Below are 25,955 nucleotides of genomic sequence, written 5' to 3'. Positions count from 1 at the left end.
CTGCTTGTACAATCAGCTAAGGTGCATGCAGGCTTTAGTAACTTCTAGTTCTGTAAAATCTTAGAATGTATAAATGTAACTACTATCTGTGCATCAATGTAAATAGAAATTTAACTACTCTGTGTTTAACTGGAACCAAGTATAATGCAATCTAAACAAATGCAGCTTTTCTCCCACAGCCTCCGCTGAAAATGGGCATTACACAGACGGACTTTCTCAGTAAACAGACACAGACAAATTAAATTGACAAATTATTTAATCTAATTTAAGCCCCCCTTCAGCATGTACCCGACCAAACATATGCAACGGCTGGAATGCCCACAAAGGTTCCTTACCAGGAGAATCTAGGGTATACACACAATGCCCAACATGGATAACTTTAAAGCTCTATCTCCATACTCTGTCTCCTACAGGTTACTGACAGGCGATCTATGCCTGGCATACAAGCCATCCTCTGATCCAGCTCTGATGGACCTTTCACACATCTGCAAAATGGGCAGCATCAGAACTACTAAATCCAAGGATTTAAATTTTGCTTTAGATATAAAGACATGGTGGTGAGACATATGCGTGTCAAAGGATCCCCATGCTCTAGGAAAGGTTTCCATTCATGTGAAGCAGAGTCCATTCCTACCCCTAAATAACTGTAACCTTGACCAATGGATGGGAAATCAGAATTTCACCCAGGGTCTGGCCCCCATGTCTGACAGACAGTAATGCCCAGACTAACATACCTTTCCATATAAACTCTAGAAACTTCCTAACATACCCACTCTTAATAAATACCCATTATACAGAGGGACACAACTGGGTTGAATTGTATGGCTAGGCTTATAAAGGCCCTGGTGGCAGTTAGCTTAGTATGCAAATATGAACCAATGCTCTACTACAAAAAGCTCTATACTTTCAATATGTCCTAATTAACATCATTAATTTCAAAAGCACTTTGTCTTAAATGCTTGTAGTGCTATTCTCAACATCTGTAGCACAGAACATTAAAATACATCTTTCTTGTAATGTTCTCTCACATGTAAGACACATTCCAATACATTTTTTGCAGTCTAACAGAATCAAACATACATTTCATAAATTGGCAGCCACACATTTATAAAAATACCTTCATCAGCTTAGCATTTAAAAGTGAAAGTCCAAATGACTGTATATTATAAATCTATAATTTCCTTTCCCTCAGTCTAGAATGCAACAGTGTGGGTTTTGATAATCTACTGTTGCACAATTTCAGCTGCAAGTCATTGCATCTTACCTTCTCTTAAAACTGGGGACTGGAGGTGGGGGGAGGTATACAGAACCCTACTGCTTTCGTAACTCCAGTGCAGTGCCATCATAGAATATTCTGACATTTCAAATGTACGGCCCAAAATTTATTAACATGCATATGACAAATGAAGATCTGATAAGCTCAAAATACTTAATAGAGCCTCACTCAACCAGTCATTCAAAATCACCACCATGAATATCAGAGAAACACTTCACATGCATACTGTTATTTAAAACCAATATGCTCACTTTGCTGAGACTGTGTGGCATAACATCTTAATATTAAGAAATAAAGTACTTGAACTGGATAAGTGTTTAAACTCTTGTGAAGTGTAAGACTTTCTTCAGCATGATGCTTAGTCCTACCAACATTACAACTGAACCCATTAGTTATATTAATTCAGCAGTTCGATCTAGGAGCATCAGCTGTCGCTCAATTGATAATACAACTAACTGTCCAGAGAGATCCTGTTACTGCACATTACAAATCCTACAGAGTTTAGTACCTCTACCCAGTAAACCACCATCTCGTAACAGATACGCTCACATAAATTTCACCTTTATGTTCATCACTGAAATAACTTGTATATAATCCTGGCTCACAAACCCACTTTATAACTACTACTAAAGTTAATGCCCAAAAGCCCCTCAGTTAGTCAGATCTTTCCATCAAATACTCACCAAGGAACTGGCAACAACCACCTCACTTACTCGTTAGGACTCTGGCTCTTAATATTCTCCCAACTCTACTACTTCAAAGTCATGATTACCATTTCCAGGATCTGATGCTACAGACTCCTCACTCACAGTCTAAAGCAGAAGACTACTGCCCACTGCAACTGAGTGAAGGTAAGCAGATGTATTTCTGACAGAAAACACTAACACTGCTAAGAATATCCACTTGTACCTTACACTGTGTGCACTCCTTAACATCCAGAAGCAGATCCTTTTTTCATGATAGCTTGAGAAATCATGAGGCACCAATACCGGCATTCTTCACAATTAATTTTCCCCAGGCTGCCACAACTACACCAGAATCACTCACTTGTCAGCCGTACAGTGCTGTTTGATGCAGCAAAGCTCATCTGTGGGCCTTCTCTATTCCTAATAACGTCTTAAAATATGATCCACTGCACTATTTTTGCTTCAGCTAATTCTAAGTGTCAAATCCCTCATCATCTTATGGTACTAATGCCTCAAATTATACCTCACTACTTTTTCTTCCAAAGTTCCCAACTACTTTTGCTCAGTGTACACAAACTAAGAGCTTAACTCTAGTGACAGATGCTATACATTCACCATTCTCTACTGCTAAGGTAATCATTCTCTGTTACAATAACAGATCAAGTGTATCAAGCCAATGTTCCTTCCAAAGCTCACTGGACCCATCACCACATCTCAGATTGCTCATACTTATTCACCAATCCAGAAACCACTTTCATTTACTGTTGCATGGCTTTCAGGCACTGCCGTCTCCAAAGCTGAATGACAAACCTGTGACTGACTTCATCTGATGGCAGCACCACATCCACAAGGTGATCTTAACCTTTTTAATTCTCTACAGACATCTCTTCACTTTTCTCAATTCTAGTGGCAATGTCATGCCCATAAGCAATAATTTTTACACACAAAAGATATTTAACATGTTCTTACATGTAAATCATAAGTGACCAACCTCAAGAAACACCAACAATGTGGGACAGGCAACTTTCGGAGACTCGGACATTGTCAGAATCATCCTCGAGACATAAATGATGGCGCCATTTTCATACGGAAGTCAACACGTTTTTTTCAGCATCTTCTGCAGTGTGTGCTATCAAAACTCATAGCAGTCAGGCTATCAGCGTTATACTGCATTCTTACACAAAACAGACGATATAAATGACTGCCATTAGGCACAACGGACCTTCCAAAGTACAAGTTATAACTAACTGTGTGGTGTTATGCTAAGATGGAATTAGAGCTGCTGGGGCCACTACATCAAGAAAGGGAGTGAAGTAAAGGAAAATATGGCAAAACTTTACTCCAGAGCTATAACAAGGTAAGAATAGGATGACCTGTACGAACTTGAACAATTCTATGTATGGTGTCAGTGTAAGAATATCGTGATCTAAAAAAAATAAGTGGTTATGTTCCTGTACTAACCCCTCGAGAATGTTCTGATACATCATAGTATACCCCAACCATATCCAACTTCTTCCCCAGTGTTAAATCTTTTACTCCTACCGGCCTGTCTTAACCTTATATCTTGACATAAGTCATACTTTACAAATAGTACTAGCTAAGTTCAAAACCTAGGATTTGTTGTCATGATGTAACAAATTTGTATTTTCTTATATATACTACATTTTGTTTTGTTTATACTTTGATTATTGTAATTATTGCATTAAAATGTACTGTTACTCATGGAGCTTTTCTCCCCGGGCCTCCGGTGAAAAAGGACCCATGTCCAGTCGGACTTTCCCAGTAAACAAAAGTTAAATAAAATAAATAAACAATGCAGATTGCTGAATAAAATCTCCTAAAGACAATTTTTTAAATATCTACCATCACATTTAAATTACAAGTTCACATATATTAACAGAAACGCACTGTAGTAACAGTTTCTATTATTAATGATGTGCAGTATAAATGCCTTCTTTAACAAATTTCATTCACTCCAACATTGTACAACATAAATTCTTCAAGTTCTGCCTTCCCTTACACATCTCTCCTCCTCCAGATGCATTGTTTTCACAAACTCCATTTATTTTTTATGAACTTTGCTCTACCTTTATTCAAAGATCTGACCTCCAGTTCTTTTGTTACCTTTACAATATTGAAATCCCCATGACAGCTGTAGTACAGATTCTTATTTTCACTTCTAGTAATTGTTTTTGGCAGGCAATAGCATTAAACTTAGAGTCTTACTGTGTCTATGTAATTCAGATCCTACAATCAAGTTCAAAAGAATCATCTCCTTAATTACTGCAATTTATTCCTCCAGGATTTCTGTCAAAAGTACTTAAATTCCCAGAAACAAGTTCTCAATTACTTCTCTATTCTCTATCACAACTCTACCATTTGCCATCTATTCAGAGTATAAAAAATATTCAAACTTCATTCAGAAGTCCTAAACCTTCTGGTCCTGGTAGCATACTTAGGAGCTTTGTTGATATTTTCCTATTGTTCCTTTGGGAAATGTGAAAAAAACGGCAATATACAATCTTATCTAACCTCCTTTGACTGATAACTATATTTATTGTGCAATATTTTATACTGCCTAGTAATTATCCTTTTTTGTTCTAAACTCAACTAAAACTCTACCAGCACAGGACTTTCACTTAGCACTCCCACATCCCTTCCTTTTTCTCATTTACTCTATTACCAATCCCAGATAGAGAAGGCAATCTCTACACTGCTGTCCAAACTTCTGCTTCACCTCATCCAACTGTGCTACTTTTCCCTCAAGACCAATTTGTTCCTCATACCTTGGCTCCTTTACTAATCTCCTCCAGTAAACTTAAGTCCCTCTTGACTACTTTCTACACCCCTGCTTACAGGTATATCTACTGGTAAAAATCTCCCTTCGTTCCCACTCTGGTTTAGTCCTTATAACAACTTTCTGCTGTTTTATGAATTCAAAATAATGTCTAGTTGTTACTATTCTCCTTAAGGACATTCATCCAAAATCTTGACCTTAGGTTCATAATGCATACTACGCTAGCTGCCCTTGCAGACCATTTTAAGCCTAGCCATTTTCCTTTTCGTTGCTTGAAAAAACTATGCTATTTAGCATTAGATTAGCGTTACTCATCACATGTTCTTTACCTATCAGTCCCATCCCCACCCCGCCATTATCTTCTTCCACTTTGATTTATTTAACTCTGCTTAATTACATGAGCTTTAAATATGTAGGGTTACAAAACCCCTTCAAATTAGCTAACCATAAACCACTATGTTATATGGAGAGAATCAACTTATATGACTCAATTCTTAATGTTTTCCCCACTCCAAAATAAAATGCCAACTCATCATCCAGAACTACTCTGATAAAAATATGCTTGACCTGTACACGAGTGAAGGAACTAAATACATTTTCATTGCTTGTATCTTATCTACAATGAACCAGTTAATATGTTGGTGCAAAGTTTACTGCTATAGTTTTATTTTTATCTTAATTTATTTTATGTGCTGCAAAAACTTGAAACAGACTCAAAATGTTAAAACAGTGCTAAAACCTCCATTACTGGACTTATAATCAAGTATAAAAATAACATCTGCATATAAAAGTTAACTTTTCTGGATCACCGCACCAGCAGTATCCTTTCGTAGAGCAAATGAGAAGAAGAAATCCTCAACTGGTTCTTCTGTTCACACACAGCTGGTTAGAGAGAAGCCCCCCCCCCTCAGTTCTTGACTCTGAGCCCTCACATATCCTACTTAATGAATGTATTTCATCAGGGAATGCAAACGTTACAAATGCCCTACTCAAAAATCCCAGCTGGCTCTACTGATTGCATTCCCTGAAATCAAGATTCGCCCAACAGTTCATTTTTCTCACAGCCCTTCCCTCTGGGTCATCATTTGTCTTATTAATTCTGTCAACTGTTTGCCTCCCCCATCCATAAATCCACAGTGATACATACCTTACAATGAAGGTTAAATTCTTCACTTTTTAACTGTCCATCTCTCATTTTTAGATCTTTGCCATTGGAATGGAAAACTTAAGGCCCCTGGGATGAAACTTCGTTTTTGTAGGTGCATGCCAATCACGAGTAGTTTTCACTTCCCCCTATTTTTTACAAGGCACCAGTGAATTGTGTCAGCTGTAACCACCTGTCTTGATTCAGTGCTTCTCTTCTACCTTTTTCAATAAATCAGATATTCTTTCTTGGAATTAATCCATTCCTGGGCTGGATGTCCTCCTTCCCTAGTTTTTTTCCATCTTGCCAAAATCTTTATCAAATAGTCTTCTGCATTTCCGTGTGTGTGATTGAACCACCTCAATCTGTTCTTCTTGACCTTCTCTGCGACTGAAACTACTTTTGCTAATGTTCCAATGTCCTCATTTCTTCAAGTGGCCCATAGTATGCATCCTAGCACCATCTCAAGTATTTCATCTCCATCCCTCAAGTTTCCTCAACCTCTGCCTTCACACTACCCAGGTTTCTCTGCCATACAGAAGCACTAGTCACACAACTGTTTTGTGCACCTTACTTTTCCGCTTTTTTTGGCACTCACTCTGTTCCAGCTGGCTGTAGTACTTTAAATTCCAGCTATGACCTCCTCAATCAGACTTCCCTTTTCAACCACTGCACCAAGATACTCAAAGCTGTTAACCAGTTCACTATCTTACCTTCTTTCACAATTTTCAGCTTCTTCCAAACGAAAGGGTAAAAATGTCACACACAAAACCACTGTACAAAAACAAGGACATGGCAAAGAAAGAGTATTCACCATGTTATACCTTAAACTTTCTTTAGTGCAGGTCTATGGGATACATGTAAATGACCCCTTAAGAACATATCAGTGTTCAACTGCATGTCTTTACTGGTACATTGAGGCATTTGCTGCCACAACAACTGTTTTGTAACTCAGTTTTCATCCTATGTGCCTTTAGTTTTGCATTTCAGTCCCCTATCACTTACTGAAGTTGTCAGTCTTCTTGCAGTGCCACATCATCTACACAAAGTAAAACTGATGATCTGTTCCCTCCAACCTGTTTGCTAATGTAGTCCATCACCAGTATGAACAGCTGTGGACTCTGACCTGAACTCTGATGCACACCCATCCCCACTGGCAATCCCTCTGACAACCCAAGCACTGCTTATAATTGTGTGATTTGGGTCCTTTTACTTGGTGTACACAATTTCTACCAATGTTTCTGGGACTTCAAACCATCACAGGGGCTGTCCAAATCAACTTTCATGGGACTTTGTCATATGCTTTCTTCAAGTCCAAGAATGTCCAATTGGACTCATCTCAAGATTCTTCTCCACTACTATCTGTCTAATAGCAAAAATGGAGTTGTTATGCTGCATCCTGATCTGAATCTCAACTGGTCACTTTCCAACTTACCTTCTGCTACTACTATGCATATATCAATCACTCTCTGCAGCACTTTCATGCAGTGTGACAGCAGTCTGTACAGTTGTGAATGTCATTTATGGTTTGTAACCTGGCCCTAGAATGCTTATTCTCCAGTCATCTGGGATATGCCTTTCATTTCCATATTGCAGTGAGTACCCTCCACAGTCAATCATCTTCCTAGCTATCCCTAGCTAACCCAACATCCTTGTGATATTTGCCATGACTTCATCTCTCACTGCTGCATTCCAAGATTTCATTTCTCCTTAATGCATTTCATACGTCTTCTAGGGTGAATTGTGCTTACTCTTTCATCATATGTTATTGTACAGGTAAGTAGGCATTCTGAGCTATTTTCTTCATTCAGAATCTCCTGGAGGTACTCTCGTTCCAACTGCCTTTGATGTCCTCTTGACTAATAAGCAGATTGTTTCTGGCATTCCTTAAGGAAGACATCTGATGACTACCCTCTTTTTATCATTCTGTCATTGTCATGTAAGCTAATACAGTTTCTTTGTGCCATCTTCAGAGTCACTGTCCAGAAGTTGGTGGAGTTTCTCCAATGCAGTGTTCTTTGCCATTGTAACTGGTCTCTTAGCCTTTGTTAGCCAAGCAGACTTCTTCCTGCACTACTTTCTTTTGAGTACCTTCTGGACTTGTGGATTCCACCACCAGCTCTATGCATCTTATTTCCATACATGACTCATCCACATATCTGTCCTATAATCACTACAAATGCTGTCTTCAGATGATCTGAGATGGTTATTGGATGAGTCTTGACGTTTTCAAATTAAACATACATGCTCCTAAGAAATACAAATTTTATCAGTATAGCACAGATTCTGCATACATCTTGAGGAATAATATATACAATCTATTAGTGTTCCTGCTATAGAATGTATATTTTCCATATATTCTTATATACTTCTTTAGAAATCTACCCTTTGTTGTATTTTCTCTTCTAGGCACCCCTGACACACACTATTACAATTCAGGTTCCAGTCCCTACTCGTATACGATATTTCTTGGTGAAAGCATATTATTTCTCCAAAAATTCACCTAAACTCCACAATAGTAATTTCAGGTACAAAATAAATACATGCCAGTGTAACACTGTTCTTTTGCCAATAACAGTCTTGTCACTGCAAATCTACCATTACAGTCCTTTTTCTCCCTCTTTGCCCCCTAAAAGGGGACCTCTCACAATCAGTATTACTCGCCTTTTCTTTTGTCCTAGATATTCTGCTGAATGTCTACCCTGAAATCTCCATCATATTAACATGCTCATTTCAATCCAAATTTGTCTTATGTAACATTGCTACTTACAATGCTTCTTAATATAATTCAATAACTCTCTTTTTTGTCCATCTGTAAGACCATTTACTTTCCATGTTAAAATTGCCAAAATAACCATTCTGATAAAAGCTATCACTCACACACAATTCTTTTGAATACATTTCTGTCTTGCTGCTTTCAAGCACTCAATGGCTGATGGCTGATTTTGTATGTAGCTGCTACTTCTCATCTCTATTTGAACCTCTTCCAGTTAAGAACAAGTCTATGCCATTTGCCTTGCAGACAAAGCCTGCCTTGTACCCCCTTGCTCTCTAAGGACATTTTGAGTTAATATTAAAAAATGTACAAAAATTTTTTAACTTACAGCAAACACACAAAATTACATATATGCCTTACAGAAGCAGCGTTAGGTCAACTGGTGCTCTAGGCAAAAGGGCTCAATGGCACCCCCTCCCACACCACCCAGTGCTCCCATCCTGGTCTACCAACATCAAATACTGGAAAAGCACCCCTGCTAGAGCGGCTCCCTAGGCAGCCGCCTAGTTGGCCTATGCCTAAGGCTGGCTATGATGGCTTAAAAAAGGAAGTCTACCCTTCTAAATAGGTGCAGTTGTCCCAAACTGAAGACTGCACCCAGCGATGTAACTTATTTGAAAGTTAAGGGTAACTATAATAATGCACATGTTGGAGCATGTGTTCCCAGTTATATAAACTACTACTACCTGCTCTTGCCCCTATTCCTCTGGAAGATGTGAAAAATAACTTGCATGGTTTCTTCAGTAAATAACTTTTAGCCTTAAGAAAAATATAATGGTTACTCAGACTAAGTATATTAAGTACATCAAAACATTAATACTGTTGGGAAAAACTACTTCTGTAACTATTCTCTTTCCACTGTTTCAAATGTCAGTGTCACTTTCAGCCTTACTTTATTTTCAATGAACTGCTTTCAACAACTCTGCATAATAGTTTTCTGTTTAAATGTTACTACGTCATACTTACAAACTTTACTCAAAATACACCTCCACTCACCTACTTGCCAAAACTCCTTTAAAAGTTAAATATATTGTACTGTGTACATTCCAATCAAAACATGCTGTTCAAACCTCACATGACCACGCGTCTGTACCTACAAGATGTTTGCCTTTGACCAATGGGAAAAACAAGTAGTTAATTTGAAAATGCATAACAAGCTACTACTTTTCAGGTTTTAGAACATTATCTGTCCCCCCACCCCACCCCCAAATATTTTACTTTAAAAATGTGCCTTACAATTTAAATTAACATTACAAAAGGCATCAACCTCTACAAAAAACCAGGAAAATATTGCCTTTTAATTCCATATCTTATTTGAGCAATACACTTAGATCCCTCAGCAGCCCAAGATCACTACATTATATTAAATTCATACGTTTCTTTCAGGCCTTTCTTATCTTGTTACAGTGTAAAGTCTGGATGCATTAAAACTAAGAAAGAGCACTTCCTTACTTCAACAGCAGCACGTGCAGAAAATTTGCAGCACATTACTGATAAAAATCCCCCACTCCGCATTGAAAATACCTCTGACTGCACACCAAACAAAACTACTTTACAAAATAATATACATAAGGTAGATTTACACAAATACTAACAACATATTTCTCAATGTCTGTCTAAACATGAATTACAGTACTCCTATCAGAATAATACTGTCAAACTTTGACTTTTTTCACTTTCTTTCAAAAGCACAGTTTACACATCTAAACTGCATTGACTGGGGTTGATTATTTACTATTCTCTCACTTATTGACTAACTTCACACTGATGGTCTTCTTTCCGATCGTCTGACTCTCCCACCATCAGTCTAGTTCAAATCCAATGTATTCTCGATTCTTCTGGACATCTCCAGGGCTTTTCTGTTGCACAAGCACTTTCATTTGCAACAACAAAAAATGTTTCACTTGTAAAGTCTCTCCATAGATTTCATTTTTGTCAGCAGATTAAGCAGCAGAATCTTCTTCAACTTGCTGGTTCACTCTTTGTTGGCTAAACCTTTCCATTATAGTCAGCTATGGATCCAAAAACAACTTTGATCCTCCACATAAAACAGTCTAAAGGCATCTGTAAACAGCAACTTGAATTTCACACCTGCTTCCCAACATGGCCTGATTGTTGAGATGAACTTGCCTCTCTTCTGCTTGGTGTACAGAAAATAACATTTTTCCAAAAAAAAACACTGGTGTTTTCGAATTTTCAGACTTCTACCTTCTGCCACACAGTTTTGTCAGGAACAGTTCTTTCTGCTGTAAGACTGAATCCTTACTAACACAGACTCTATTACTTTTTATTGACCAGTTTCAGACCATACACTCTCAATGCCCTCTCAATTAACAAACCCTGATGTTGAAAACCAGTTATATTTTATGCATATTGATTGCCATCATATCTGCTAGGGAACAAATAACTTATCACTTTTATTCTAATTGACGTGGATCCTTTGGTAGTGTGTACAAGAATCTACTTGGACAATACACAAATGTATATGTCAAGGGAGAAGTTTGTCAAAACTATCTTAAAACAGTCTATTGTAGCTCATAAAATTCATGGTAGCTGGTTGTGTTATAACCTGGTGTACTTTTTTAAAATCCGGTATTACAGTGGTGTTTAGAGGAAATGACAGGATGGCCAAGCTAGCAAAGGGCAGGTATCTGGAACAGACTGCCAGATCTCGCAACATAAACCAGAAAACACTGGGGAAACTGTAGAGGGAATGAGGACAATACTAAAGTTGCTGTGTCTTTCGGCTTTTCCCGGTTAGGGGTCGCCACAGCGGAACTCCGGTCCTCTAACGATTGGGAGTTGATTTTTACGTGCAGAGTTGCCAGCCCTGATGCACAACCTTCAACGAAGGTACAACCATTCATGCAGGTCTCCAGGCAGAAGACGCTCTAGCTGAGAATCGAACTGGACAGAGTCTTACTGTGAGGCGACAACGCTACCGCAGCACCACCACCGCGCTGAGCACAAAACTAAGTAATATAAACAAAATTTAAAACTGATATGTTAGTTTATGGTCAACATAGTTTGTAAGAACAGATACGTTTGATTCGGTAGCAGTCAGTTTAAAAGATCGAGAGTATCGATCACATGGTCCTGGGGCATGCTTCCCTTAGTTTAAGTCTAACTCGCTGTGCGTTAACCTCGGGGATCCAGACATCTTTTCACTTTGCCATTTCCTTATGATAAATTAAATTAGAGGAAACTCATGTCCTACAGGTCGAATATAAAATGGATACATGTTGTGCATGTCAGCAGGGGCTTGGGAGACAACACCTGGTAGCTAGCGAGAGAAACTTCATGAACACCTAACATAATCCAAACACATTAAAGCGTTATTTGGAATAACAATGGAAAATAAAAAGAGAATCAGGACGGGCAACTTTCTAGGGAAGGTTTGAACGGAGGGCAGGAGGATTGGAGTAATGCAAGAAAGCATTCAAAATATAAATTTAAAATAAATAATAGTTTTTTTTTATGTCACACGGAGAGGATTATTGATTTTAACCCATGTGCATATTATATTATACGTACGGGAAGGGACTTTATATTGTGAATTAGTTGTGGGCTAGGGGGTGGTATTTGAATAATTGAATGTATAGGGGATGTAAGTGGTAGATGAGCAGGTGTGTTAAATCGGATGGAAACGCAAGCATAACATGGGTTAAATAAGTTGCTCTGGGAGCTGTGGCTTACTAGGAAGATTCTTACTGCTACAGTTACACAATGTTAGCGGCCAACAGGTCACTACTTTTATAAAACTGATCTTCACTGTAAACAGCCCCCAAGTTTAAAAGCCTCTAGCCTGCCCTCTCCCCCAGTCCTCCACTTTTTTTCCTTTGTTATTCCGAATAACATTATAATGTGTTTGAATTATGTAATTCACATCAGTTACTCTCACTAGCTACCAGGCACAGTCTCCCAGCCCCTGACAACATATATCCATTTTATACTCGACCCATATGACACGAGTCATCTCCGTAATTTAATTCTTTATAAGGAAGTGGCAAAGTGAAAAGCTATCTGGATCCCCAAGGTTAACACTCCCACAGGACTACTTGGTCGATACTTCTTGATGGTTTAAACTGACTGCTGCTGAATCAAATGTACGTCTTCTTACAGGCTGCACTGCCTTTAAACTAACATTTTTAAATTTGGTTTATATTACTTTAGTTTTGTGCTCATTCCCCCCTACAGTTTCCCCAATGTTTTCAGTATTTTGTTGTGAGATCTTGCAGACTCCTTCAAAGGCAAGCCCTTTGCTAGTTTGGCCATCCTGTCATTCCCTCTAAACACCACTGTAATACTGAATTTTTAAAAAATACACCAGGTTATAACGCGACTGGTTACTACAAGTTTTATGAACTACTACAGACCGTTTTAGGATGGTTTTGACAACATTCGCCCTTGGCAGCTAAATTAACAAATAGCACAAGAACAAAGGAACCCATTTAATATTCACATATATATTTTTTGTTTCACCAAAGTAGATTCTTGTACACATTACCAAAGGATCCACATTCATTAGAATAAAAAAACAAAAACAAATCAAAGTTATTTATTCCCTGAAAGATCTGATGAAGTTTCAATGAAACCGCCACAGCACTTAGTTGACCACCGTATTATTCCAATCTAAACTAATTTCTTGTAATTGTATACAATTTCCTCTTACTGTCTACTGGAATGAATGAAACTAGGGATAATTTGAAATGCTTAATTATTCCTGAATTTCTGATAGAAATGGTATGACATTTTTGTATATGACAGACTTTTTGGAATTAGACTGAAAGGTTATTAGAGAGAAATAAAATAATTTTGTTAAACCTTTGGTAAAACTTTACATAATTTTCACACCTTATCAGAATGAGTAGGATTGGAATTAAGTGCTAAGCAGCAATGAGATCGACTAAAGCTATAGCTACTGGGTCAGGTTTGGTAATAGTGTATACAAATTTAAAAGAGTGAGAACTTTATACAGGCTATCTGCCTTTTTAGGAACAGCTGTCGGACTATCAAGAAAATTGCAGGCAGTAACACACACATCCTCTAAAACATAACAGGAGGAATGGGTGTAGGTTCTGGAAAATCCTTATTTAACAACAAATAGTATTTTCTGAGGAACTGAGAAACTGCAGTGTTCTCCCACTGAAAAACAATGGCATATTCTAACGGTCTCAAAAAAAGAGATACACTCACAGGGAGAATCTCCTCAGAGTCTGAATTAGAAATTTGTGGAAAAAAACATGCATCAGTCCCCTGCACCTTCCTGTTCAGATTCAGAATCCTGAACCCAACAATCCATCCAAACACCCTTTTTCCCCACTTTTGCACATGTGGTTGGGGTGTCACCAGTGACAATCTAAAGACAAGGTTTACAACAGCAGGTGGCTAGTCTCTTCAGGAAAAGAGGAATCCCTCTTTCTTTTAACAGAAATAATTTTACATGAAGGATCAATAGTCTGTATTAAACCTGGAGCCAGACTCGGTAAACTACTTATATGCAAAGGAAATTGAGAAGTAGTAGATACGTTTGTTTGATTTTTTTTTTTTTGTTTCTTTTTGACAGGAAAAATGGAGCCAACTATGCTGCTAATGACCAAAGCTTCCCCAGAGATGAGCATTTTGACAGAAAAGGGGAAACCTTCCTGTTCCCTCTCCCAGGACGGACTAGAATGGCTTTCCCTTGTTTACTGAGTGGACCTTAACAGCCACAGAGGAAGTGGCTAACCCCAGGGTCCATAGTATTCAAGTGCTACACCAGAGGGTTCTGGTGTACCAGATGAGTGTTATGAGGTATAACAAATTACCACAGCAAAATCACCCACCTGCGGCTGAGGCAAACTGCTACCCTGTTGTGGTAGCAAAGGCTGTTTGCTTAATTTTTTTTCTTTTTATGGCTGGAGGGAGGACTGGCTATGAGACTGGCAGTCTGCTCCATGGTCAAGCTGAAAATTGTGCATCTTTCCTGGGAAGACAAGTAGCAACTGCCGGTAAACATTACCGGCCCACAAGTTACTTTTGTGACAGAACACCACAGTAAAAAGCACTTTAAAACACTATGCCAGCCCCACAAAAGTAAAATAAGCACAATTTCTCCACCAAAAAATAAATAAATAAAAGATTTCAGTTACTTTACATCACTTTTAAACTGACAGAAAAAAAATGAGAGCTCCTTTTAAAAGTATGTTACAGTCTTGATATTGTTCGTTAAAACAACACTCCTAGCTTTAAAATAAATTTCCTGAAGAATAAAGTAATAAAGCATCAACAAAACCAAGAAAATGGAAATTATTTTATCCCACAATGGAAAGCACAAGCAGACCTTCGATCCTTGAAAGTCTCAGAGGAGTAAAGCTCTGCAGGGCTTGGTGCCCAAACCTGCGTTTTGGCCAGCTTAGCTTGAGCTGCCCGACAGTTTGAATGACTGGAACGTGCCCTGAAGCTTTGGAAGCTGGCCAGATGTTCTACCCTCGGCAGAATATAACCCTATAATGCTAAGTCTACTATAGCAGTGATCACGAAGGGATGAAAAATATAAATTAGTCATATTTATGTATTTGATTAAACAAATTAGAGGGGCTTTGAACCAGGAACATGCACCTGTTCAGTGAAGAAGTAAGCACCATCTCATTACATGGGTGCATAAGACAGCCCTGCCATGATCTCCAACCTACCTCAAAATAATGTGCGAAGACTTAATAATGGTGACAAATGCACGAAAGAGAAAAATGCTGAACACGAGGCAGCTGAAATTGTACTGTGCTATAAATAACCAGCTGAGCAGTATTCCCTGAAAGTACATCAAGATGCTAATACTGGAATCTGCTCCAATGTCCTTCTAATAACAATACTAACTGCAAAAAGGCTTACTTTTTAGAGAAGCATTATTTTTTTATTACTTCCTTGACACCAAACAGTGGCTTATACACTTGTAGATGAGATTGTGTGAAATGCTGCAAGACTAGATTTTTAGAATCCATGAAGTTTTTTTATGCATCTATCAATTTTCTCTTCAGTAACATGAACAATATGCAATCCACCCAACAAAAATTCATGTACTTACTGGTTTTAAACTTAGCACTTCGTAAGGATTGTATTCTTGATATTCTCGATCTGTCTGTGAAACTTTGTACGCCAGGAATATAAATAATACCCATCCAGCAAGGAGGGCTAATTTTCTGTTTAGAAAGGAAATATAAAGGTCAGTCTTGAATGCAATGCACAAAATAAAACTATTAAATAATGTTAAGTATGCAACTGTCATGTTGAGATATTTTGTAAACTACCAAAACACTAACTAAAAAAAAAAAATCAATCTTGGGATACTTAACATACAACAGATCCTCACGATTACTGGTCAGCAATGCCGACACACAGTACAGACATACAACAGGTCTTCATGATTACTGGTTAGAGTTGTCAGTATAACCACTCATTAGTGGCAATGTCTACATTAGAAATGTAATCCAAGTACTTCTGCTGGGGACCACTTAAATGGCATGACCATCTCAATATTAAAACATTAACTTGACTAGTAAAAATGACATTCACGTTATGTCAGTCTTTTTTTTTTAAGGAATGCCGGACAAAAGACAACTTGTTTAAAAAAAACTGTCTTTTCCTCCAGGATATCACCAGGGTAATTATTGTGATAATACAGTTTTTGAGCTTCCCCTCAAAAGGTATGGCAGATGGAACTCAGAAATGAGACATTATACTATCATGACGTCTTGCCTCTAACCCTACAACACTGTAATGAACATGGGTAGCCAATCAATGCCCCATTACTACAGACACTAAAGCAGCCTATCTTGGTGCCTACCCAGTGATCACCAGTCATTTGACTACAAAATGGGCAACTGTACATTCTTGCAAGTTTTTGTTTTTAAACTTTACTGGTTAGGAAGCAAAATATTTTCCATGGGCAGTGGTTAACACTACACACTGTCCACAACACAATCAAAACCATTTTTACTTATTTTTCAGTCAGCAGGACGAATTACCGCAGTAAACAGCAAAAACACATTACTGTGCTCATTATTTTTTCCACTTTCTTGGCCAACAGACATCACAGGAGGACATCAGAAATGCCCACTGTTTGGGTGGTAGTCTGTAGATGAAAGCATACTGCAGTTACATGATAATTTCCATGGTATAGTGGGGGTAGAGTCAGTGCAAAAGATCAAACAGCAACAAGTCTAAACACATTGTGAATACTTTGTGATAAAAGTGAAGTTAAACAGCAAAGTAGTACACAGAAGGAAACCATCTTTTGAGAAGGGGGTAGGAAAAAAAAGCTGTATTTGAAAGCGTAGGGTAGTTACATGATCATGGTTGAATAATCGTTGATTTGATTTGTCTATGGGCAATGTACACATCTATAAGAAGCAAGTTAAAAAGGCTCTAGGGTCATTAGCCTAGTAACCTCCGATGATCCTAAGTTTGAATTCATTACACAGGAGATTACATCTGTCATCTTCTTCACAAGTGCTCATCAGAAATAAGACTGCGAAAACAGGTAGCACTTACACAATTCATGTTTCTCATACATCTTGCTGGAAGGCAATATGCATATCTGTCTTAGAGCAACAACTTTAAACACATTACTAGGGCCACTGTTTCTTTCACTTTCATGGGAAAGATCAAACCTGTTCACAGAAAGTGGTAACCTTTTGTTGAAGGACAGATGCATGCTGCATGGGAAAGCACAAGGAAGTTGAGACAACTACTGAATAAATATTTGTGCGTGTTGCTAGGAGTTGTACATGTCTGACAGCAAACAAGATGGGGAAAAAAAAAACAATTACTAGTGCCATTACTTCTTTTATATTTTTCTTTATGAGACATAAAAATGTAGAGAATTTTTACTAATTACCTTTGTTTACAGGGAAAGTCAGGCTGGACACAATACCCATTTCCTACAGAGACCCAGGGTAAAAAAGTCCACAAAACGTACTGATACATAAGAAAATTCATAATAAAATTACACAGTACAAATTAGAACGTTCAAGCAATGAACAGAAAGTTTAGTACAAATACCACATTTGGTGGAAAGAAAGTACAGTTTTGTACCTACCATAAATGTACATGTCCGAGAGACATGCAACTGCAGTCATAATGTGGGTTGTCCTGCCTCAGGCAGCCCTCGGTCGGCCGGATTCCAAAGTCTGGGTCCGACGTCGGCTGATGTCGCATTTCTCTCCGACGTCAGAGCGGCTGGAGTATATAAGCATCAGCCGACGCCATTTTCTTCAGTGTTTCTTGCCCCAGATGCCAGGTGCCCTCCAAGGAAGGCTGTAATCAAATTGGAAGACAAAAACAGGATTCCAAACAAATACATGAGCAATACAACAAATACACCATAACAGATATCCCCAGCTAAGAGAGAGAGAGGGATAGGAGTGGACCTTAAGCACAGAGGGGTATGGATGGATGGAAAACCTGACTGCAGTTGCATGTCTCTCGGACATCTACATTTATGGTAGGTACAAAACTGTACTATGTCCTTCAAGAATGCAACTGCAGTCATAACATGTGGGTAGAACACCATAGCTTAGCTGGGGGAGGAGGTATGCTCTAGGAAAGAGATGGTGTGGCAATCAAACCCTGCAGGACTGCCGAAGCAAAGCCTGCTCTGGATCTGGAGTATAGGGGGAGATTGTAGTGTTTTGAGAATGTATGCACGGAGCTCCATGTAGCAGCTTCTAGAATGTCCTTTGTAGGCACCCCTCTTAAAAAAGCTGTAGAGGTGGCTGTAGCTCTGGTGGAATGTGGTCTGACATAGGCTGGAACAGTCTTTCCATGAAAGGAATAACAGAATCTGATGCAATGTCCAATCCATTTAGAAATAGTCTGTTTTGAAATTGCTTTTCCTTGGACTGCAGGGCGTAAGCTACAAAAGCTGTTCAGACTTCCTACTGGCCTTGGTTCTGTCCAGGTAGTATCGAAGTTGTCTATGAATGTCCAAGGCATGTAAAATCCTTTCCCCTTATTCTCAGGATTGGGGAAGAAGGCAGGCAGATGGATGGCTTGATTTAGAGAAACCCTAGATACCACCTTTGGCATAAAGGTAGGGTTGGTCCTTAATGAAACCCTGTCTCTGTGGAAAATAATAAAGGGTGGTATTGCCATTAGGGCCTGTAGTTCCGAAACCCTTCTTGCTGAGGTAATTGCCAACAGGAAGGCTGTTTTCCATGAGAGAAATTGCAAGTCAACTGAAGCTGCTGGCTCAAAAGGAGGAAGAGTCAGTTTTTCTAAGACAAAATTGAGGTCCCAGGCTGGCACTGGGGCCTTTCTTGGTGGCTTAATGTTCTTGATTCCCTGAGGAATTGCCTTAGTAAGGGTGAGAAAAACAGGAGGATCAGTGTTGTATCTGGCTGAAATAGCAGATGCATGTATTTTTATTGACGAATATGATAGGCCACTCTGTAACATATCTGCCAAATATTCCAAGATAAGTGGGATGTTCAACAATGATGCATCATGCCCTTTGCTGGTATTCCAATTGCTGAATCTTTTCCACTTTGCTAAGTAGACCTTTCTGGTGGATGGTCTTCGAGCCTCTGTTAGTATCCTCTGGACTTCCTTGGAGAGAGGCAAGTTGAATGTATTTATGGGATCTCCCAGGCTGTTAGCTGCAGAGTTTGAAGGTTTGGATGCAGTGTTTCGAAATTGTGCTGAGTCAAAAGTAGAGGCCACTGAGGGAGGGCCCACCTCCTGGTGTGACATATGCTCCGTAGTAGTGGGTACCAGTGTTGCCTTGGCCAATCCGGAGCTATTATAATTCCCTTGGGCTTCTCTGCTTTGATCTTTAGTAATACTGAGGTCATCAGTGGCAGAGGTGGGAATGCATAGATTGCTAGGGAGCTCCAGTTGAATGAAAGAGCATCTATTTTCCAAGCCTTTGGATGGTATGTCCTTGTGCAAAATTTTGGTAGTAGATGATTGAGGTGGGCGGCAAATAGGTCCACTTCTGGCTTGCCCCATGTCGAAGTGAGTTGTCTGAAAGCCTTCGGATGCAACTTCCACTCGTGTGGATCTGTGAAATTCCTGCTTAGGCTGTCCGCCAACACATTGTCTTTTCCTGGAACAAACTGTGATTGCAACTGGATGTTTAGACTCAGTGATTTCTCCCAAAGCTGCATTGTCAGTCTGCAAAGGGGATAAGAGTGAGTGCCCCCCTGCTTGTTTATGTACCACATCACTGTGGTGTTGTCTGTCCGTATCATTAAGTGACCTTGCTGGAGTTGGTTTTGAAAAGCCTCGATAGCATGCATTACTGCCAGCATTTCCTTTTGATTTATATGCAGATGTGTTTCCTTTGGAGACCATTGTACTTGTATACATCTGCCTTCCATGTGCGCCCCCCCATCCGAGGTCTGAGGCGTCTGTAGTCATGGTCTGTGTTATCTGTGGTTTTGAATGACAAACCTGTGTTTTCCTGGCTCACGAAGCCCACCATAGGAATTCCTTTTGTAAGCATGGGATGAGTGGTATGATTGTCTCCAAGTTGTTGCTGTGCTGAGACCAAACGCTTTTAGGTACCATTGAAGCTTTCTCATGTGTAGTTTTGCTAATGGAACCAGTAGGATGCAGGATGCCATGTAACCCAGGGCCTGTAGGACTCTCCTTGCAGTCATCTGGGTGAGTTTTGCTAAACCTTTGAAGTATTGAGTTAACTTCTCTTGCTTGTCTTCTGTCAGGTAAGCCATTTGAGAGGCTGTGTCTAGTTTGGCTCCTAAGAAGATTATTTGCTGGGATGGCTGCAGTCTTGACTTTTGGAAGTTGACTGTGTATCCCAGAGCTTGAAGTAATCGTATGACATATTCCAGTTTTTTTGTCAATATCAATTTGTCGTCCGCTTTTATGAGGCAGTCGTCCAGGTACGGCTAAATTTGTATTCTCTGGTGCCTGAAATGAGCAATTACTGAAGCCAGGCATTTTGTAAACACTCTGGGCAGTAGATAAGCCAAATGGCAATGCTGAGAATTGATAATGCTCTGGCCCTGCAAGAAATCTGAGGTATCTTCTGCAACTGTGTCTGATAGGGACATGCAGGTATGCCTCCTTGAGGTCCAGAGTAATCAGCCACGACTCCTTGCCCAGCATGGGAAGGAGTTGCTGTAGAGTCAGCATTTTGAACTTTGGTACTATGAGAAAGGTGTTTAATGCGGACAAGTCCAGTATTGGTCTCCATTGAGTTTCTTTTCTTGGAACAAGGAATAGTCTTGAGTAAAATCCCTGTTCTTGTTCTGGAACTCTTTCTATTGCTTTCATTTGAGTTAGCAGAGAGATTTGCTTGATAGCCTCTGCCCTTTGATGTTGTGGTAGATTTGGCATGCCTTGTTTTCTTGGTAAGGTATGAAAATGAAACCTGTACCCTCGGTCTATAATGTCCAAAATCCATTTGTCCCTTGTCAGTCTGTGCCAGTTTTCTGCAAACAGAGATAATTTCCCGCCCAAGGGAGCTTCCAGTTGTTCCCTGGTAGGCGGTAGTAGAGGAAAGTCATTGAGATTGTGGTTGTTGGGCAGGAGAAACCCCTGTGTCACCTCTTTGGTTTCCTGGCTGCCATTGGCGCCCCTGTAAGGGCCTCTGTATTGGCCTCTTCCTCGCCACGTCTGTTCTTACCCCTTTGAAACTTTTCAGGATTAGGAAAGGACCAGTTTTTTGAAGGCCAATTCCTACTGAATCTGGGGGGTTGAACCTGGAGGAAATCCTTTACAGTTTGAACTGATTTTGCTTTTTCTTCGATGGTCTTTAGTACATCCTTCGCATTTGCACCAAAAGCTTGTTCTTTTCCAAAGGTGCATCCAGAAGCTTTGCTTTTACATGATCTGGTAGAGGTTGATCTTTTAACCAAGCATGTCTTCGCATCACTGCCCCTGTCATAGCTGCCCTACATGAAGCTTCCAGTGCATCATATCCACACTGCAGGAAGTGATTGCTTACTTGCTGAGTGTTATGTACAGCTTCCTGCAAAGTCTTCCTGTCTAAAGGATCAGGAGAAGCTAGTGTTTTTTTGTAAATCTTCTAAAAGATAATCCTGATATTGGAACATATGAAAAAGGCAATTTAAAGCTCTCATAGATAAGGTAGTGGAAGTGTAAACCTTTTTACCCCATCTCTCTAATGACCTTGCTTCCCTGTTGGAGGGTAAAGGATTTTTTTGAGGTGGAGGCTGAAACTCCTTTAGGCCCCTGTGAAATAGTTTCCAAATCAACAGTATGGGCCCTGAATAAATGGGAATGAGTTTCAGGGACCCTGTAATACCTGTCTGGCTTGGCTGGTGCAGGAGGGAGAGTATCAGGGGTAGCACTAGAATCAGAATACAAATCATCCAGAACATCAAGTACAGGAGGAATAGCTAAGGGCCTGTGCTGAGGCTTCTTAAGGAAAGTCCTAAGGCGTTTCCTGGAATCAGAATATTCCTGACCCTGCCACTTGAAATGTTCCCTCACAGAACTTTCCCAAAGGAAATATCCTCAGGTGGGGAGGCCGAAGGTATGGAATCTTCTGCATCTGAGTCCTCAGAGGTCTGAAAGAGCTCTTCCTGGCTATCAGAGTGGACAGAGCCCTCAGAGTCTTCATCTGAAGGAGTAGGGTCAGAGGGTTCAACCCAGGGCCTTTTATCAGGAGGAGGCTGGGATGCTCTCTCTGGATGGGTCTGCGAACCTCTAATCATGGAAATTAAATCAGCAGCCATGGACATAATTTGCGTCTCTGGAGTCGGCTGAGGTAAAGATCTAGAAGTAATATGCTTTGTTTTGCTGGCTGCCTTAGCTCCACGTGCAGGAGTGACCTTGTCTACAGCAATGGTCTCGGGCATTTCCTCGGTTTCGGTATCCGGAGGAAAATCTATAACTGGCGTCGGAGTAATGTCTGGAATCGAGTCGGTAATGCGGTGTCTTCGGTTCGGAGCGGTGGAGAGACCGTCTCAGAGGGAACCGAAGCACTCGCGCTAGATTTTGGCGTGGAGTCGGTAGTAGACGCGGGCCGAGGATGTCGGTCCCGGTCTTTTCGCTTTTTGGGAGTTTGCGATGTCGGAAGATCCGACGGCATGGTATAAGCAAATTTATCGCCGAAAAAGTCTTCAGCGAACTCCGTAGCGCCTGAGAGTGCGCTTGTTGAAGCGAGCACAGGCTACACAGGCCGAGACGTCGTGGTCTGGGCCCAGGCAAGGGAGGCAGTAAGAGTGGAAATCCTTATGAGGTATTTGTTTACCACAAAAAGGACAATTGTTAACTTTTTCAGTAATTTCTGACATCGGCTGAGGCAAGAAAAGGTTCCCAACGGGGTACTTAGCTTTTTTGATGACTTCGGTATCGTAGAATACAGGAGCTGACCGACCGGCACTTGCAAACTGCTTCTGCTTCGGGCACCGCGCGGCAAGAAAGACTGGAGAAAATGGCGTCGGCTGATGCTTATATACTCCAGCCGCTCTGACGTCGGAGAGAAATGCGACATCAGCCGACGTCGGACCCAGACTTTGGAATCCGGCCAACCGAGGGCTGCTTGAGGCAGGACAACCCACATGTTATGACTGCAGTTGCATTCATGAAGGACATCGCATGGAAACCACATCAGGACACAGTACAAATTAGAACGTTCAAGCAATGAATAGAAAGTTTAGTATAAATACCACATTTGGTGAAAAGAATGCATGGAAACCACATCAGGCAGATAAGGTGACAGAGCATGAGGAGGAGACGTGCTAAAACCTTAGAACAGCATGTTGGCTAGCTATGGAACCCAACAATAGAAGTTAAATGCAAAATGGCAAGACAGTGTTTGTGTGTGTGTGTGTGTGTGTGTGTGTGTGTGTGTGTGAGACACAGACAAACGTATGTGATTAGAGGTATAGGTACCAAAGGTTATCTAGAAAATATTAAGCATAGCAAGAAATGTATTATGAAGGAGAAGAGAGGGGATACTATAGAGAGGAAGAAGTCCTAAAAACAGAGTAAGGAAAGGTGGGACTTGTGGGAATGTTAGGAAGCATGTAAATGAGAGACAGAGTTAGAGACACAGGACGGTAGATGGGGTGGAGTTGTGAGGAACGTGATGTTGGCAAGGGACTTTGAAATGTAGGTTTCTTGAGTGAATTTCGACAGTACCTTATCAGAAATGCCTGAATATTAACAACAAAAGCAATACTAAGAAGAACTGCATTACATGAACTCTCGTATATAGGTATCAAATCCAGTGTTTCAGAGGACTTACTTTGTCAAAAATCAACATAACAGGTTTCAAATGAGGAGCTACTTGACTTCTGCTGGAACACATGTAGTAACGTTCTCATTTCACAGAAGTAAAATGAGAATGTAATTCATAATTAAAAGCACATCAGTACAATCCATTCTACACAGATACTGCAAGCTGTGTTGCTATTGAGTTACTAGTAGCCCTACACATTTCAAGTAGATCTACATCTAATTAAGTGATAATATACATTACTATGAATCCCTGAAATGGGCAGCTTGAGCAACTACTCTGTCAAGTTCCTTAACCTGTTGTAATAGGTACGCATGACTACACACACACACACACACACACACACACACACACACACACACACACACACAGCAGCAGACAGTGATAGGCACACTGCTTGCACAAGGACAGCTTACCAGAAAACAGAGCCACTGCAGATAACAAATGTGCAATAATCAGTCTTTCCTCTACAACAGTTATCACACCTACACAAACATACACATACCCTCACAATAACCAGTCATGCGCATATACTCACAGAACCCAAACACTGTTCTACACCTCACTAACACACACACAAAGAAAGGGACATATACTCCACAGCCTGTCAAACACTTCACTGCACTATTTACTTGTAATGGCAAACTCAGTAATGTTAAACTGTCCTGCTTCACAATGTGTAGCTCCGCCCTGCACTGAAATTCTTCCATCAAATGTACATGTGATAAACAGTTACATTACCACATAAAATTAACAATTTAGTATGCTATTCTGCAAAGATACTGCCCAGTATGGACTTCAATGAATCACTGTATATGAAATTTGTCCTGCACATCAAATGCACCAGGACATTAAAGGACTTATTAGCATATGCCAAAGCCCAGATGCTGCACTTTCATGTGGCGCAGAATTTCTCACTGCTCAGTAGGTGCAGTAATAGGAAGTGATGGAGACTATGAACTGGGAATGTCTTCCTCTGTAAACAAAGCAACTTGTGCAGTTTTCATACTTGGCAAGCTGTCTACGTATCCTAGCCTTCAAATTTTTTTTAAACAGGTGAAGTAACACTTTGGTTACTGCAGAGGAACACTATTGGGAGGGCAGAGTGTGCAGGCTGCCCTGGGTGCAAACAGTAAAGTGGTGCAACTCCCAACAATGTTCACCATTATGATATGCCTGAACCTAAAAATGTAAAAGATGTGTTCAGTCTATGTAAATATGTTAAACCTTAAGTTTCAGTGCTATGTTACTAGTCAGTGTTAAGTTTTGTACTATGTAAATTTGAATACTTCTGTATACACCTTATATTTTGCTTAAAATTTAACTGTGGAGCTTTTCTCCCTGGGGCCTCCGGTGAAAATGGACACACATTCAGTCGGACTTTCATGGTCAACAAATGCAAAATAAAATAAATCTCAAATCCGGACAAAGCCTACAATAATGTGGGGACAAATACACAAAAATAGGGACAGATTTTAAACATTGCTCTTATAAACTTAGAAAGTTGCTATGATAACAGGATTTGTGTTAGCAAGCATTTTCTGAACAACGTGGAGTCTGAAACTCAAAAGTATGTTACTATTTAGAAACTTCAATCCTTGGCGATTTACCAGAAAACCACAAGTTTTGTGAGGAACAGACCAAAAATGTGACGCAAATATCTGGACATTCTGGGCAGTCAAGAGACATAGCTCAAAAACTTAGTTACAGGAAAGAAGAGCCTAAATCCTTTACATCAGCTACCAAACTAGTAACAAATAAGTTCTGATGCATTTTCAAGGAAGTGTGAGCTTCAAGAGAACAGAGGTCTACTGCCGCTCATGGTATGTCCGTTTTCAATATGCATCCGTTTTGTTTAGGTAATGGTCATTGCATAACAGGGTAGCATATTTGCTTTTTGATGCAGAAAGTTGTGGGTTCTACTCCCACACCATGCAGATGGACTTATGATAATGTATTGCACTTTCAGAGGGGATGGGAGTACTGCAGTCCTGCATGTGTCCTCCTTTGGATGAGATGCCTAGTAACTATGACCCTGTCATCGGTTTGCCATCCAGTAGCTAAT

At 40.0% G+C, this 25,955-nt stretch overlaps 1 protein-coding gene across 1 annotated transcript in view; it reads right to left on the bottom strand.

The window, feature by feature from the left end:
• SEC63 (SEC63 homolog, protein translocation regulator) overlaps positions 1 to 25,955 on the bottom strand; it is a 1,535,741-nt gene that overhangs the window by 1,333,076 nt on the left and 176,710 nt on the right. The window contains exon 3 of the mRNA XM_044065412.1: positions 15,743 to 15,857. Within this exon, the coding sequence (XP_043921347.1) occupies positions 15,743 to 15,857 (115 nt within the window). The remainder of the gene's footprint in view (positions 1 to 15,742; positions 15,858 to 25,955) is intronic.

This window comes from Protopterus annectens, chromosome 1.part0 (assembly GCF_019279795.1).
Source record: "Protopterus annectens isolate FY-2018-M chromosome 1.part0, PAN1.0, whole genome shotgun sequence".
NCBI lineage: Eukaryota > Metazoa > Chordata > Ceratodontiformes > Protopteridae > Protopterus > Protopterus annectens.
The sequence above is the reverse complement of the archived record's forward strand: the minus strand, read 5'-3'. Positions and strand labels throughout refer to the sequence as shown.